The sequence below is a fragment of the Anas acuta genome, chromosome 12, assembly GCF_963932015.1.
Source record: "Anas acuta chromosome 12, bAnaAcu1.1, whole genome shotgun sequence".
In the NCBI taxonomy this organism is placed as follows: Eukaryota; Metazoa; Chordata; class Aves; order Anseriformes; family Anatidae; genus Anas; species Anas acuta.
Genome location: NC_088990.1, coordinates 6,689,670 through 6,706,844, shown reverse-complemented (window position 1 = coordinate 6,706,844; position 17,175 = coordinate 6,689,670). Strand labels below are relative to the sequence as shown.

Here is a 17,175-nt window from a genome sequence, read left to right as displayed (position 1 = left end):
CATAATACTCTGAGCTGTGATGTGCTTTCTTGCAGTAATGAACTGGACGGACTCTAATCTGGTTGGACTCTGAAAATTGTACATTGCCAAACTGTCCTCTGTGACACACGCTGCAGTTATACAGAGTGGTTACCGTCTCCTGTTATTATTACGCAGTTAATGGTCATTCACGGGGAAAGGAAACTTTTCCCTAAGTGGAAAGGTGCAGTAATTAGCCCGCAGGCTTCAATTAGAGCGCTGCAGATGCACACAGCCTGTGATTCAGGGCCCAGGTAATTTCCTTCAGACGCTTGCCCCGCTACAGCCTCGTGCATAATCTTGTCAAAACGCAGTGATGAAATGATTGAAGTCTGCAGTGCAAACTCCTGCAGCCTGAAGGTTTGAAGATGCTGATAAAGGTGGCTTCCAGATCAGAAAGCCTTCTTGGTCATTCCTGCACCTTGCTCGCTGTGGCAATTTGCTGTAAGGCCAATTCATTTGAACTGAGGTGTTTTGCTGGATTACATCAAACTTGTCCAATTTTTCAAAAGGAGATTTTCAACATTATGTCATTTTGATGGGGGCAAAAGACTTTTAATCTAATAATGGGCTGAGACAAACTCGTGGTAGCTATTTTTCACTCTATCAACACGTAACGATCCAGTCATTTCAGCGAAGCATTTCGGGAATGTTTCTTTTGGCAAAAAAGTCACCAGGTTTGATGATTTGTCTCGCCGTAGGACTAAAGGAAGTATTTCCACGGGGATGGAAAAATCATATTTTTACTGAACTGTTCTTCCAAACTTCCCATGGAGAAACTCAGCTATCTAAAGCTGAGCTCTTGGACTTTTCCTGGCAGCCCGGCGCGCACTGAGGAACCAGCGGGATGTTTGTAGATGTTTATCTCCATGGAGTGTTAACCTGATGAAATCGTACCTTTAACCATGTAAAGGAAAAAAAGTGACGAGGGGAATGTTTTTAGAGTTGCAGCTTCATTGTGAAGAGGAATGTAAACAGGATAATGTGAAAACCAAGTCCCCTTCCCCTCCCCAGGGTTCAGGTTACTCTGGGAGAGGCAAAACGCGGAGCTCTCTGGCAGACATACGCCTGCTTTGCAAAGCAGAAACGAGCACAATAAATACCAAGCGCTTTCTGTGTGTCTGCGCTGGAACCTCTTAAACATATTGCAAGGTTTAATAATAAAAACCTTCTGGGAGATGATAGAAGAACAGAGTGAAAGCAAAGGCAGAGTGTTCCCCGGAGATGGCCATTTCATTGCCGATGCTTTACCACAAAACTAAGGTTGTAATTTTCATATATCGTATCCCCCTCAGGATGCGGATTCGGTGACATGTGGCAGGGGATCACATTGATTTTTATCAGGATCCCGTGGGTAACTTTATTGAGGTCTGCTCGGAGGGAAGCAGCGAGCCAGCCCCAGCAGCCTGCAGCTGCAGTCTGTGATGAGGAGGATGCCGCAGGAAGCCTGGCCAGAGGAATCCTGACCACGCTGAAGGAATATTGTCGGTCATATTTCCTTTAAAATTTGGTGGCTATAGAGAGTGGAAATTCATGGTGAATTGTGCTTACTCGCTTAGGAACTGATGCTCTGTGAAGGTGCCAGGTGCCTGTGTCCTTTGTGCCTGTGGTGCGTGCCAAGCCCTTGGCTTTTTGTGCTCGATGACTGAAGGTAAAATTAAGACGTGATGAGTGCTAAAAGGAGAAGGACAGAGAGTTCAGTGGGTGAGTGCACAAACTATGAGAAGGGATCCCTCAAAGACTAAAGGAGTTAGTGTGGTCTGTGTGTAACAGGGCATTTCTTGATAACAGTGCTGAAAAAAGAGGTAGGATTAAAATCCAGGGTCCATAAAACCTTGGAAATGTCCTTGGTCATTGGTGCCTCAGTCCTCTGTTTTTTTTCCCTTCTCTCATTTATTTAATGAAGAAAATACCCAATGTGTGTGATGTGCAGTAGCAGGAGCCTCTTACTTAGGCAGAAGGGAGCCCGATTCTTCCTCGTGCAAGGCCTGGCCCCCTGCTTGGGGTTTACCGTGGCAGGAACTGTCATTTCTTTTTTGGGAGAGAGGAGATGGGAGAAATTAGAGGGTGGAAATTAGAAGACAGAGGAAATGAGAGGCTTTGGTTGGGCTGAAAGGCCTGCTCCCCTGCCAAGGCACGCTCGCTGCATCCTCCCAGCCACAGATGCACCCCTGGCTGCGCTTTGGGATCGCTGTGATCCCATGTAATGAGCATCTGCAACACCTACAAATAGAGTCTGCGGCCGGGCTGTTCCTGCTTGACCTTTGGCCACGGAGTTATTGCTGCTCTCCATGGCCGCAGATGCACGAGTGACAAGAATGAGTATCTTTAAGGTCCTTGCAGTCTGTCAGACACGAGGCCATGAAGGCAGTATATTTAGGGAGCAGGCAGCCAGGACGTGCACAATCCCAGTGTTTTCAAGCCTGTCACGTTCCCCAAAGCCAGCTGGAGCACATGAAGAAAATGGGAGATGAACATGAAGAAAATGGGATAGTTGGCAGGTAAAGAGACCCCAGACCCCTGTGAGAAGTTTTGTTTCATTTTTTGGCTAAACGTTTGCATTGGGTTTGCTTATCAGAGGTGGGTTTTACCTTATCAAAGATGCTCGATCCTGGTTTGTGTGGGAAGCGGGGACAAGGCTGGTGCTGCCTGAACATTGACAACGTTAAGGACCTCTGTAGGAAACCTCTCTTCTTTCAGTTCTTTCAAATCCATCTTTGCTTACGGTATTTCCCCGTTCTCCTTTCAAGCCTACCTCTCCCTGGAGTCGGGCTGGCAACACAACCAGAAAGGGCGACTGATGCTGCGGGTTTCAGCAGCACTTTAATAACTAATCAAGGCTGGAACCATAGCAGGTGGTTAAAAAGGGCCTGTTGGTCGTCGCTCTGAGCTCTGGCAGCAAGCCTGCCCTGGAAAATGTAATTACTGTCCTAAAGAATAGGACAAACCCTGCCAGAAATAATAAAAGTAGATCCTCATCCAAAGCCACACCAGCTGAAACATGTGGCAGCTCCTGCTGGCAAGCCAAGCACCGTCCTGCGGGGCCAGCTCTCCGCGGGGCCGTGCTCCCTTTCGGCTGGCGGCTCCCTTCCCTGTGAGGTTTTCATGAAACGTGTCTTCATGCCTCTTCGTGGAGGAAAAAGGGCAACTTGTGAAATTTTCCACAACGGAATATTTTGAGGACAAAATGTCTGCGAGGTCAGTGTTTTTATTACCACTTCGTAGTTTTATGTGGCCCTATATCCCACAGTATGAAATTTATCGCATAAAGGTGACAATGTTTTTTCAAGACCAGAAGTAGTGTTTCATTTTGAAATTCTGAGAAAGGGAATTTTCAAAATCCTGTCCTTATTTCCCTTCCCAAAAATGAAATTAAGGACAAGCAGCCATAATCTCACGAAGCCTCCTGACTTCACCTGCTGTGTTTTTCCAGTGGCACATTGGTCAGGAAGCCTTTGATGGACTTACTTCTCTTACCAGGACTTTCCAATAAAGATAAACCTTATGAAATGACAATATTTTTAAAAAATGCCTCTATTTGCTGCTCTGGAAATCACCATTTCCAGCTGTCTGCAGGATTCTTCCCTATGGCAATTCCTCAGCAGGGGTAGTTTAACAGCATGGGTTTCCTAACCTGGATCGCTCTGTGGGACTGGGCTTGGAAATGTCAACACTGGCACAATTTGGCTGGCAGAACTTGCAACAGATAGGTGGTAACAAGCTGCACACCTTGGTCGAGTTAAACCTATTACTTGGTTGAGTGCAACCTGTTCGTTGCCTAACCAAGGCAAAGGGATGCTTGTAAAGAAAACCAGCATGAAGCAAAAGGTGCTGGAATTAAGGAGCTTGTGTTAATTTAAAATTTAATTCTAAAGAAAGGAAAACTCTACTTCTACCTTCTTGAAAGCATGAACCTCCTCGATGAGTAACAAGTCCAGAGGTGGTCATCCCCAGACAACGTGGGAATCAGACATTTATCAGCGAGGTGTCACTGCCAGGAAGGTAACAGCTGAGGCTGGGCAGAGCCACAGCAGCTCCCAAGAGGTCTCTGAGCACTGAGAGCTGCATGGGGACACCTGTGGAGGTCCTGTTTTGGAAACAAGGCTACACACACCTTCCTGCATTCATGGGAGGATGATCCTACATGGCCCAGTGTGGTTACTTCCTTCACAGGTGAGGCAACCTCCCACTGAACACCTTTACCTACACCTTTACCTGGCTCCTGGTGTGTTTACCTTTAAATGGGATGTTCAGGTGCTTTTAATTCACCTCCCAATTTGAAAGGTTTATTGTGCGGGAGGATTGCTCCTCTTGCTGTTTTTGTCCAGGACCTTCCTCCTAGTGCTCCTGGAGGGCTGGAAAAGGGCTTTGTTTTCAGCTTTGTGCTGCGGTTGTGGGTGCTTAATTAAGGGAGACAAGCCCTTAATGATAGCAGCAGCTGTTCTGTCCCCTGGGGAGAGAGAGACTCATCAGGGACAGGGTCCTCCCTGGCACAAAGGAAAATATTCTCATGAAAGCAGCACAGGGGAACTTTGCAGCTCTTCGTGGCTCCTGTCTTTGTAAGAAGCCTCAGCAAAAAGTCTGTGCCCTGCAGTTTGGGGACGTGGAGGGAAGGGTGTGCTCTGGATGGGGGTCCCTAGGGATGAAACACTGGGGGATGCACCCTGCAGGAGCAGTCCTCTGGCTCCAGCCCCCAGGGTTTGTGCTTATAACACAACCGAGCTGCTAGGGACTGCCAGAAATTATATTGAAAGTAATCTTAGATTGGGGGATTATCCTGCAGCCAGCCAGCCAGCCTCCCCCTCCCCCTGAGCAGCCTGGCATCTGGCATCCCTCAGACTTCCCCGGGGTGAGCAGGGGGTGCTCGGAGGGGGCTGGCTGACCAGGGCACCCCCTGCTCTGAAGTGGTTCATGGGAGCACAGTGCTGTCCCAGCCTCCTCTCGTATTTATTCCCGAACATCTCCATAAAATGCCCTCATTAGCACATGCCTGGCTTCAGGCTTTCGACTACATTTCTTCTGCTTCAGACATGGCAAATTAAATTTCCCAGCGATGCTCCTGATGCTAACAAACAGCACACCTTTAAGGTTTCCCAAATTCCTCCTGCTGAGCAGCTTGCCCAGAGCCGGTTGGGAAGTGAGGCTGCCATGCAGCAAGCACATCTGGAGCCACGGCAGCGCGTGGCATGCAACAATCTCCATGGATGGCTTCCTTCTGTGACGAGGGACCTCAAAGGCAGGAGGTGGGTGGAAAGAGGCACCAGGATCCCAACCACTACCTGCCATCAGCCACGGCTGCTCCCTAGCTGGAGTGCCTGGGGCACCCAATGTGCCTGGCCGTCCTTCCTCCCCGCCGAGCGAACGATGGATTTGATCCAAAGCCAGCTGAGGTCAGGGGGAGAGTTCCTAAAAACTTCAGCGAGGTTTGGGTCTGTGCAAAGAATGACTATTGTCAGGAGCAAATACTTTTTCTGCTGGCATTCACAATGCGAGGAAGCAGAACAACAGAAGTTTTGTTTTTAATTTCCTTTCCTTCCTGATGGCTCAGCCATTACTGGAGCCGATTAAATCAACTTTGCAGAGAAAAGCGCAGCCTTTCTTAAATGGCTGGTACTGATAACTGTTATCAGCTCTGCATTCCCAGCAGCTCCCTTGTAGGTGATTCCCAGGCCTCTCCTTGCTGCAGGGGTTTGGGGCTTACCCGTGCTTGCCCTTCTGCCTAGGAGTCGTGCAGCATGGGAAGGAAGACTGGGGACTTTTGCAGGGAAAAGCCTCTCAAACAGGGAGGTTGGCACAGAATAGATCCAATAGGGAAGAAATGGAGCTGAACTTTTCTTCCTGACTGCATCATTGCTTAGGAAAGCAGCAAGCTGTCAGTATTGACATCAAGCGTCAGCTAGAAAGGCCGACTTGCTGTTTTCTCATCTAAGGTGTGTGGGATGGGAAGGGATACCCCAAAGCCGAAGGTGAGAGTGGGAGGAAGGCAGTCTTGGCAGCCTTATCCTCCAACTGATGTATCTGTGCTGAACTCTGTGCACAGCTTAAAAAAATAAATAAAAAAGGAAGGAGGTGTTGTGCCAACCTCCAAACTGACAAATGCCAAAATTCAGATTTTTCAGGCTCAGAGATTTGCTCTCAGTGTGTGACTCTCAGTGGTGTGATCTTGTTTTTTATTTTTTTCCTAGTGTATTCTAATGAGTAAGGAGGATAAGAGGTGCTGGCTTTTATGGAATTCAAGTGATGGAGATAAAAAACATCCCGGAGCCACGTCCCCATGTCACAAACACAGGCTGTGCCCACAGGTGGGTTAGACAGCTTGCCCCAGCAGGGCAGCGAGGGATGGGAAGGACACTGTGCAGTTTCCTAATGTATCCTTACGTAGGATCAAAACCACTCGGTGTTAAATGAGAAATCAGTCAGCAAACTCAGAGAATTACAGCCCTGTAGAGAGGGAAATGTGCCCTGGAAGTGCGTTTCCATTCTAACCTCCTGCTGGCATGGTTCCTGTGAAATAACACGAGGAAATCTGGCCTTCTTTAGCTAAAGCAGCACCACAGATTTGGTGAAGCAGGTGTTTGTGTTTAACGGCTGGGAGGAGATGAACACAGCTCCAAGGCATGTGACTTAAACCCTTCAGAGTGTACTTGGCATCCAAGCACACTTTTCTTTCGGAGTCTATTTGGTGGCTGCTTCCCAAGGTAATTAGCACAGCGAAACTTGCTTGAAATGTGGAAATCTTTCATTCGAGCCCACGGCTGCGGCTGGCGTGTTTGCACGGTACGTCAAAGGTGTGGAATCTGCGTCTGGGGATGGTGCACGGGGTGCAGAGCTGGCCGTGGATGTGTGTGCTATAGTTAGATACATCCTCACACCCGCTTCAGCTGAGTTGGCTTCTTCTGAACATGTGGTGAGGAGCAAATTTCGGGGACAAGAACGGAGCCAGCTGGGTGGGTGGAGCAGCTGACTTCTCCTTACACTTCAGAGATGCTAAAGAGTGCTTAGCATTGTCTTTTTTGCACTGGGAGAGCAGGAGTACTGAAGTCAGTGATGCACCTGAATGGACTCAGTGTGGGTTTGATTCTGGCAGAAGGAGATGGAAAATTGGGCCACCAAAAGCCTTTTCAAAAGGCTTGCTCAAGCCAGCCCCCAGTCTGTAATCTCTGGCAATGCACATGCAGACTACCTGTGAGTAGTTTGGAGGAAGAAGTGCACGTTTTACGAGCATAAGGCAGTATTTATACCTTCAAGGATGGTACTTTATAAATAACCCCCATGAACATAAGCATTTTGACAGAGGGTAATGGAGCCAGCATTGTACGGTGCAGGGACATCTATTAAATCACGGTGCAGGTGTGTGGCTTGTACACAGGGTCTGGCCAGGTCCAGCATGGACTCCAGTGATTCTGCAGGTTGCCTGCGTGTGCAGTGGATGTAAATATTAGGAGACAGGGCGTCTGAGCGATTGCTGCTTAGGTAGGAAAACACTGCTACAACAATACCACTGCGTTCATAATCCTCCACGAGTGTTCACTGCCTTAGTTAAATATGCAGAGACTGATGGAGATTGCTCGTGGATTAGTGTCTGGTGTGAGGCGTGCCAGGGATTGATTAGCATAAGCAAATTTCTTCTCCAGCTTCCCATCAGCAAGGGAAGAATCGCAGCAAGCAGTCCCTCCGCTGCCTAAGGAGGAAAACTGCTCAGGAGAGGGGAATAGTTAGCACCCAGCGCCAGCTGGTAGGGACTGAAGTAATCCTAAGACTTTGTAGTGGGAGCATCCCCATAGTTTTCCTTTCAGAGCTCACAGACTGACTATTTAATTTCTATTTTGCAAGCAAATGAATTTTGGGGATTGCGGAGCTTTTGTCCTTGCAACGTTTTTTCCTCTGCAGTCTTGGTGGTGATCCTGTTTCAGTAGCTGGGCAAACCAGCGACCCAAAGGCCAGAACAAATAGGGATCTGGGCTGGTTTTTGTTTATTTGCTTGGCTTTTTGTTACTTCTGTGCTTATCAGAATGAGGAGCAGAAGCCAGCAAACAGGGGGGTTTGAGCAGGCAGAAGTGCTCCACGTTATGATGGAAAATTCAGGGCTGGGCTCCGAGCTTGTGCTCCTAATGCAAAGGTCCAACCACTTTTTTTGTGCCACTCTGCAAATATTGTGTGTGTGTATCGGGATCCCCGGGGACTGTCAGCTGGCCGTATGACATTGATCCTTTCAGATGGAGCCTTGATAGTGCTGGGGACAGGGATTTGCTGATAAAACAAACTTCAGGCTTGGTGATGATTGAAAATGCAGGGTAGTTCACCTGGCAAAATACCCGCTTATAGGAATGAGATTCCATCTCAAAGGCAGCAGACATCTCCTCGAAGAAATCCTGAATTCTGTTGGAAATCAATATTTCAAGGGACACTGGTAGTCTGGGGAGAAACCTCTGTAATGTATCTGCACGTCCTAGCAACCTCTTTAGGGATTAACATCTGAATGCTAAATATAGGCCAGAACAAAGGGCCGTGCTGAGGAGTTAAGCAGTGTTTTACAGCAGGTGAGGAAGGCCACAATGAGCTCTCTGCAGCTCTGGAAGGATCACATTAGAAGTTTGTTGTGCTTGTAGCGCAGATGCACTTTTCCCTGCCTCTTGACAAGTAAAGGAAAACTCCGGCCAGCTTTAAATACAGCCATTAAGGCTTATTAAATACAGGGGCAAATAAGTCATTCCGCAGCATTTCCATAAAGCGGTGAGTAGCTTGCATTAAAATAAAAAAAAAAAAAATCCTCGTGAAGCTGGAGCTGATTTTACAGGCTGCCTTCCTCACCAGGCAGCGATTTGGTAAATTGCTGGAAAGAAGAAAGCTTTGAGAGGAGAGGAGGAGACAAAGCTGACAGAAGATGTCCAAAGCTGTCTGATTTTCAAACTAGGCAATTACTTACTTCACTGGCTAAAAGCAGGGCACTCAAATACTGAACCCCTGCATGGGGTTCCCATCACAAGCAGCCCCACAGAAATGGGAGAGGTCCATCAAAGGCCGAGGCTGAGCAGGGGGTTCAGGCTGTTGGGAACCTCAGCAGCACCAGGACATCTCTCCCAGTCACAGGCATCACTGAGCATCCTTCAAGAGATGCCCACAGCTGAGGGGCTACTAGTTTTGAGCCCATGAAGGCTGGGGACAAAGCTAATAAAAAAATCTGTGTGCTCCTACACAGAGAGAGCTGGCTTCTCCCCCTCCCCATTTCATGTGATACCAATAGGGGGCTGGAACTGCTCTGATCCCCATCAGAACAGCCTTGACGTTAAAGTGAGTTATCCAAAGTTGCCCCTCATCAGCTGCAGGCACTTGGAAACATCTGCCAGGATTGTCTGAGCCTTCCCTTTGCCTCAGTGGCCGCAGCGAGGAAGCCGAACAGATCCAAACGCCGCCGGTCACGTTTCCTCTATGAGGCCATGGTGGGGCCAGGGAGCAGGCCTGAGTAGGAGACGGGCGGCCGCTGGTGCACACCAGGAGCTGAGCAGCAGGAAAAATGATGTTTGTCCATGGTAAACAAGGAAAGATGTCCCCAGGAAAGCAGGGAAGAAAAGGAAAGGCTGAGGGTGTTGCTGCAGGCATCCCTGCGCCACGGTGGCTGTGGTGCCACAGGAAGAAGCCATCTGGTTAGGACACAGCCAACCACGTACCCACAGTGTGTGTTTCTGAGGTTACAACAACTGATGGAAGTGACAGAAAGCCCACTGAAAATGATGGTAGCTCTGCCCATAGCAAAGCCCATCTCAAAACACTTGAGGGCCATTAATTCGTGCTCAGGAGGATGCAGCTTTTGCAGCTGGCCCTGTGTTGCCTGCCATCGCCAGGGCAGCGGTGTCCCTTTAAGGACAGCACACGAGCTGTGCTCCCGTAATCCCTTCTCAGGGGCCTGCCCCGTCCTCCACACAGCGGGAAATGTGGGACAAGCAGGGTTTTGCGATTATGTCGTGCTCTGCAAAACTATTCCCTCTGTGCTTCAGACAGAGCTCACTCCTGCGGAGGGCAGGAGGCTGTGGCAGCTGGCTGGGGCCGCCACCCGCAGCGCGACACCTCCTCGTGTCACCAGCACCCGCAGGGCCACGGCAGCACGCGTGTGTGTGGGTGTGCCCTGCCCTCCTCTGCCTGCCCCCTTTGTGCACTTTGTGACTGTCGCTGAGCCATCTGGTCACTGTCGTCTTCGATGGAGATCGCGTTGTGCTGCTCGCTCCCCCAGGGATGCAGTTACTGCGTGAAGCGAGGACACCGGCTCTGCAGCGGAGGGAGCTTCCCGCATCCCCCAAACTGAGCTTGTTTTGCCCACTTCGCATCCGAGTGATTTGCACAGCGAGGCGAATGGTTGTGAAGGAGTTTGGTGGAGTCAAAAATCACGCTTGTACATTTTGATTTTTGTCCGAAGGCTGCGTGCTTCCCTCGAAACCCCGTTCCTCAACAGAGCAGCTGTTCCTGGGGGGTGAGGGGGCTGAGCCATCCAGGCTCTGCTGGCTTTATGGATTGGTTTGGAAGCACCACTGCTTTGCCACAATTTCAAGGCACGTCACAGAGGTCATTTAACTCCCTGGTGCTCAAAGACATCCAGCTTGACTATATACCAACCTGGGAGGAGAGGCATGGAGCACTGCAGTGTCTGCACACACACCTTGGATCCAGCCCATACCAGCTGTGGAAATAGGAAGCAGCATTTTCAGCAGTATTTGGTTGACTCAAGCAAACTTCCAAGGTGATTACAGGTCTCCGGAGGCAGTTCTCGTAGTGCTTTCCAGGGACTCACTTGGCAGAGGGTTGCTCTGCACAGGGACTTCGCAACTGAGCTCTTCCAGAGTGCATCACGAACAAATGTCCTTCCTCTCAGCACTAAATAAAATCTTTGCTTTGGGAACGGTTGAAGCATGACTCCTCTTGCTGACACTGGCTCTTGGGACTGGCAGCAGGTCTCTTTTGACAGGAGGGCTTTGAAAAGAAGTGAGGGGGCAACAGAGGCTGTAATTCAGCTACATCCTACAGCTGGGCGTGCTGGGGAAAGGTTGTCATTCCGCAGCATCACCTCGCAACCTTTTTCCTGTCCCCTGGTTCTCCAAAGTGAGTGCTTCTCAACTGCATCTCAGCCTGCAGCTTTGTAAGGCCAGGAAGGTTGACAGCCCTTGGGCTCAGGCTGTTTGCATGGTGCACAGAGCTGCTTTAGCCACGCTTTGCTGGCTGGGCAAACCCAGAGCCAACGTGTAACCTGGAAGTGGCGCTGACTTGTGGCTGGGAGATTTGACTTTTGGACCAGTTTGATATCAAGGTGGAGAAGGACAGAAGCCTTTGGCTGCCTTGGGGATAAATCTTGTTTTAGCATCTGCTCTGGGTCAGTTTCTTTGAAGCTAACATGCTGGATTTGCCTATGTTCTTGAAGCAAGCTTTAGCTCGTATCTAAATGTTGTGTGGAGTAAGTCAGAAACACGTATCCTGCTGTTAGTCATCGCTACATGGTCTGTTACTGGGCAAAGCACGTGGCAGATAATGGCAGCACTTCATATCTGGGCTTAGAAGGAATGAGAGATGGGACAAGATGACAGCTAACAAGGCTACTTCACTTTCTACCTCCACTTCCAACATATCTACCACTATTCACTAAATCCCATCACAAAGTACTTTAGTTCCTTTATAAAAGAAACCCATACCCAGAGTTCTGACCATTTTGCTTCAGGGTTTCATGTTAAAAAAAAAAAAAAAGAGAGGAAAAAAAACAAAAACATGCATTTTTTTCCCTAACCCATGTCTGGCAAGTCTTGCTGCATCTCCTTCAATGTCTTATTTCCAGCCAGGAGTTTTCTGCTGGGAGTCACTGTCCCTGAGTAATTCTTTACAGAGATCGACTTGATGCGGACAGCAAGAGTTTGGTAGTGTTTGGGGATCGTACTGCTGCTGGAAAGCAACCTGGATCGCCAGGGGATAGCTCCTTATTACTGAAATATTGACTTCCCTTATCCCTGGCTTTGTAACTTGTAACTCTGCATGACTGATGGAGCATCTCTGTGCACATCTCTCTCCATAGATGTAGCCGCACCTGCTGTTGCTCTCTCCTTTTGCTCTAATGGAGAACTGCATTAGCAGTCCTGGGCCTTATTCACTAAGAAGTGATAAAGTCCCATCACGAAATGTCAGATCAAATTCTTCCCTCTGTCCCTGCCCTTTCCTCAGCCCTTGGAAAATGTCTGGTAGTTGACAGGACAAAGTAGAATTTGGCAAATTGTTCCATTAGATAAAAAGGGGGAGGAAAATTATTCTAATTCCTCAGTCCAGCCTGGTTTTCTTTCCTTTTTTTTTTTTTTCAGCCTGCCTTTTCCAAGGGCAATGGGAGTGGCAGAAAGGGATATAACAGGAAAGCTGAAAATTATGAGCTTTTTCAAAATAAAATATAATTGTGCTTTAAAGGGGACCAAGATGAAATTAAGTATTTTTGAGTTACCAAAGGAAACTTTGAATTGTCCCAAAGCAAGTTTGTTAGTTTCAATCCTCAGCTCTTTAGCGTTTTTAAGAATTGTCATAATCTGGAAAGAATTAAAATTAAAAAAAAATTAATTAAAAAACCACCAAACTGCACAAGGGAGAAACCTTTCTCATCTTTCTTTCCAGTGGTTTGTATAGTGCTACCCTGGGAACATGCCCTGCTCCTTCTTGCAATGTTGGGTGCAGGATGAAGCCTGCCCCCAACCCTGCCCTGGAAGAAGGGCAGCCTGCCGTGCAGAGCAGGAGGTGTGTATTTGCAGATCACTGCTGGATCTGGCACTTCTCGCTTTGTTTTCCCTTCTCTCGATTATGTTTGTTAACAAATGTGCAGCTCTGAGTGATGGAAATGAATTTTAAGCTATGAATGAAAGGGAAGAGGCTGGAGCATCCCGCACTGATGGCCAGCTTTGTTGCCATCAGTGGGGTTTCTGCAAGAGGCTGTAATGGAGCCAGGATTAGATCTTGGGTCTGTTTGCTCCTGGTATTGGTGCTCTTTAGCATCCACCTGTGTTGAATCAGGCTGATTGAATAAAAAGTTAGAGGGAAAGATGGGAAAAGCCCTAGCAAGTGGTGTTAAAGCCATCCACAAGCTTAAGACATCTTCATCCTTAGCAGCAACCCCAGGGCTGGGAGAAGAGGTTTTACTCGAGCTTCTCTAACGAAGCAGCTTCATGGTTGTGTGGTCAGGCAGATGACATGGAAAGTGTTTTCCTAATAACGGTGGTGATGAGCAATCATGCGGAATTTCTCGGATGAGGAAGGACGTCTTAAGCTAATTCTAATTTGGGTAATTTCCTCTTGAGCGCTGAATTCCACGTACACGTTCAACCACAGGTAGGATCCACATTGCCTCATTGCCTACTTCTTCTGCCCAGTGGTGTGTTCTGCCGACCCTTGAACATCATCCAGATCTCTCCAGGCCCCAGGCTATCGATCGTGACAGCCCATGCCTTGTTTTTTTTCCAGGATCTGTTCAATTCGTGAGACAAAGTGTAAAATTCTGCAGTCAAAGGGTTTTGTTGGTATCTTGAAAGCAGATAGCAAAAAGGGCATGGGGAGAGTCTGTTGTTTAACTGCTTTTAGGACAAAATGTAGAAAAAGTAAAAACACAATTAACACAAGCATTTCCTGCACCTACCCTAGAGGTGAATGTTAATTTAATACCTTACTGTAAGGTCTCAACTCCTCAGCTCCCTGCCCTATCCCACATTGCCCTCTAGCGAGAACATTTCAGAGTGATGCCTTCTGGATTTCAGCTGCCGGGATATAAAAGGTGGTGCTTTAGGAACTGAGGACACGGCTCTGTTTCGAAGGGGCTGTTTGCTGTGCAATACAAATTGCTGGAGGAGGAGCAGCATTCCCCCATTGCAGGGGGAGCCTTGGGAAAGGGGGCACAGACGGGTGTGTGTGCCTGCATCTGGCAGCTCTCCTGCAGTCAGCTTTTTGTTTGAGCTCACTGCCTGTGCTTGCATCTCCCTGCTGCTGATGGATCACGGGCAAAAGGTTTCATTTCCTTTCTGCTTTGGAAAAAGGGAAGGTATTCCCCAGTTTTTGTTTATTTTGAAGGATTTTGTGTTTGTGTGTGTGGCTGTCTCACCTATTGCCCCACGAAACACGTTTTGGTAGTGTTTTTCTTTATATACACGTGGTCTGACAGCTCTGCCTGTGGTTTGGAAACCATCCCCAGACAAACCTCTGTCCCTCTTCGGCCCAACAGGAGTTGAATTGCCAGAGTGCCATTAGGGTAACAGCCGTGGCCATTCCCCTGTCGGATAACTCTGTTAAAACTAAACTCCTCCACTACAACAGTGCCAGCGCTGCTGGTGGGCGAGTGACAGACACCGATGCCATCTAGTGACCAAAAAAATGCGCCGTGGATGTTTTATAAAGTGCCATGGGAAGTTTTGTAGCCCTGGGAAAGAGGGCAATGGTGCTGGGTGGGCACGAGGCAGAAAGCCCTTCCCCTGCTCTCCTTCACATCCCACAAGGTGCTTCACAGCACCTGGAGTTTCCCAAGGGAGGCTTTTTGGGTCCTAGGGGAGCAAGGCACAGCCTCACCACCACAGGCCGACACGTCCCTGGCCGTGCTGTCCTCACCACACACGCGGCTCCTCTCCGAGCTGTTCAGCCTTGCCGGTGATTCCTTCAGAAAGCCTCTTACAAGACTCCGCAGGGACTTGTTGTTGTTTGTCCGTCCCACGTGAAGGCGCTAAATATGCTCCCGTTGTCTAATTTACAACTGCTTTGTGTTATCTCTGCTGCTGCTGCCTCTGGATTATCCTCGCGTCCCGCTGCCGCTCCGCCCGGGATGGCTGAGAGCTGGCGGCGTGCCTGCTGCAGGGCCAAAATGGGAGTGGGAATAAATGGTTCCAAATATTGTATTAAAGAAGTAAGTCGTTGTCTCACAAGAGCTCTCTGCCTGGCATTGCTTTGGCAATTTCCTGCAGGTTTTGCAGGAGGAGGGAGTCTGCAGGAGAGGTCTGAGTAGCCGTGTGTCTCGGGGAATATTTGCTACGTGATACATGCTAGGGAGAAGGCTTTCACGGGTTTGAATGGGGGCTCCTACCTCTCTAAAGGGACTTCATCCAGCAGTCTGTGACAATGCACGATTTCATAGATTCCTTGGATCTAAATTCTGCAAATATCCCAGATTAGCTGGGGGTAGCAAAGGTGCTTCCCTTCATTGTGGGGAGAATACATGTCCACTTTACCTCGTGCTCTCGAGTAAGACATCCTTCAGAGTGACCAGACAACCAGACCATAGTGTATGGCCACAGTCTTCCCAGCTCAATAGAAATCCTTCAGCATTATCACAGCTTCATCTATTCTTTTTCCTGAAAGGCTGTGGAAAAGCAAAAAGCATTAGGGTGCCCTTTTGTCTGAAGCACTCGACACAGAGACATATCTGTATCTATTTGGTGTTAGTAGGGCAATGCCGCCTCGTAGGAGCCAAGCAGAACAACTTGCAAGGAATAATCTGAGCCAAATACTAATTTTCTATTTTCTCTCTCCTTGTAGGGATCCTGTTTACGATGCTGGTATTTGGGCCAGCCTGTGGATTTATCTTGGGCTCCTTCTGTACCAAAATCTACGTGGATGCTGTCTTCATTGACACAAGTAAGGAGAAAGGGGATTTGTTTAAAGTCAAGTGTATTGATGTATCAGCATGACAACATTGATGCGTGCAAGTAGGATGCTGCTTCTCATTTCATCTTGAGTGCCCCTTATGTATGTGTATCACTTTTAGAGGTTTTTGGGTTTTTATTTATTTATCAACTAGAATTCATCTATTTTCAACTTCATCCCCATAAGAAACAGGTTTGTAGTGGCTAAAAAATTAAAATATCACAGTGGTGGAGCACACAGGGCAGCATAGGTAGAGTCATGCTAGGGGGGCTGTGTCCAGAACAAGGGATGAAACCTGGAGATCTGCCATCTCCGGGACCTGGGAGGGACAGCCCGGCACTCCGGGGGATGCCCACCCATCAGACCCACACCAGCACTGTCTGAAAATGACCAAGTTCAGTCTCAGAGCATTGTTGTTTTTTCCCAAAGCAGTGTTAATTATTGCTCACCTTGACTCTGCCCTTCGGTTAAAGCAAGTTGTTGGCAAATTGTTTTTATTCGTTAAGAAAAATGTGCATTTTTATTGCTACCTGCACTGTGCCCTCTTTGCCATTAGAGGGCAATGTGTAACAGGCTTTTCTCTGCTGCTCCCCAAGCCCTCTGGCTGTAGGCTGCAAACCTAAGACTTTGTGTTGTCACCTGTGAGGGTGTGCTCCAGTTTTATGATATTGCAAATACATCTTCACAGGATGCGTTTGGATGAAGTTAAGCCTTGCAGCGGTCAGAAAAGAATTGTGCGAATCTGGAAAAGTGCTGCTGGCCTTTATTGGTCTTACATGTATGTGGCAGGTGAAGAAATCTTAATAATATGGAATGAGCAGAAAAGAAGTCTTTTGGTTTTTGGATGGCTGAGACTTTTAGCTGTGGCTTGGTCAGAGAGGTGTGGCCCCTTTTCACACCTTGTACACCTATGCCAAAGACTCTCATGGTTCTGTAGGCAGAGGAGCTTGCTTGATCAAGTGCACAGCACTTGATCATTAAATATAATTCACTCTGAAACATGAATATGCAGAAGGCATTCCTTGTCCAGTAGGTGAAGCTGTGGAACTCCTCACCACAGAGCATTAAAAGTTTACAAGTGGGTTGAAAGAGAACTGCGTGAGATTATAGAAAAACAAATGGAAAAGCCACCAAATCTATCTTATAAAGTCCCTAAGCCACAAACTGCAAGAAGCAGGCGTAACACCAGGAATACGTTGGCTTGAGTCTTGTGCACTTTTTGGACACCTGCCGTTGGTACTGTCAGTGCAAGATGCTGGTGAAAAGTTATAGGGCCCATCAGGGTACAGGGAGGGTACAGCACTTCCTAGGGGCAGGTCCAGCTGCCTTTGGCCATGGTCTCTTGTTGAAGTCTGGGGCACGCATGGCCACGGTCTCTTTTGTTACCAGAAAAAGATTCAGCCTTCAGCTGGCTCTGCCTTGCAGCTTGGGGCAGTGCAAGGAGACTGAGCTCCAGGGGGTGAGCCCGATCCCACTCCCTGTTCCAGACCAGAGGTGTAGGGTGCCAGGGCAGCTGCTGCACTGCCT

General features: G+C 48.3%; 1 protein-coding gene across 1 annotated transcript in view; it reads left to right on the top strand.

The window, feature by feature from the left end:
• The window catches only part of SLCO3A1 (solute carrier organic anion transporter family member 3A1), a 129,295-nt gene that overhangs the window by 79,470 nt on the left and 32,650 nt on the right, over positions 1-17,175 (top strand). Inside the window, exon 3 of the mRNA XM_068695381.1 lies at positions 15,541-15,639. Within this exon, the coding sequence (XP_068551482.1) occupies positions 15,541-15,639 (99 nt within the window). The remainder of the gene's footprint in view (positions 1-15,540; positions 15,640-17,175) is intronic.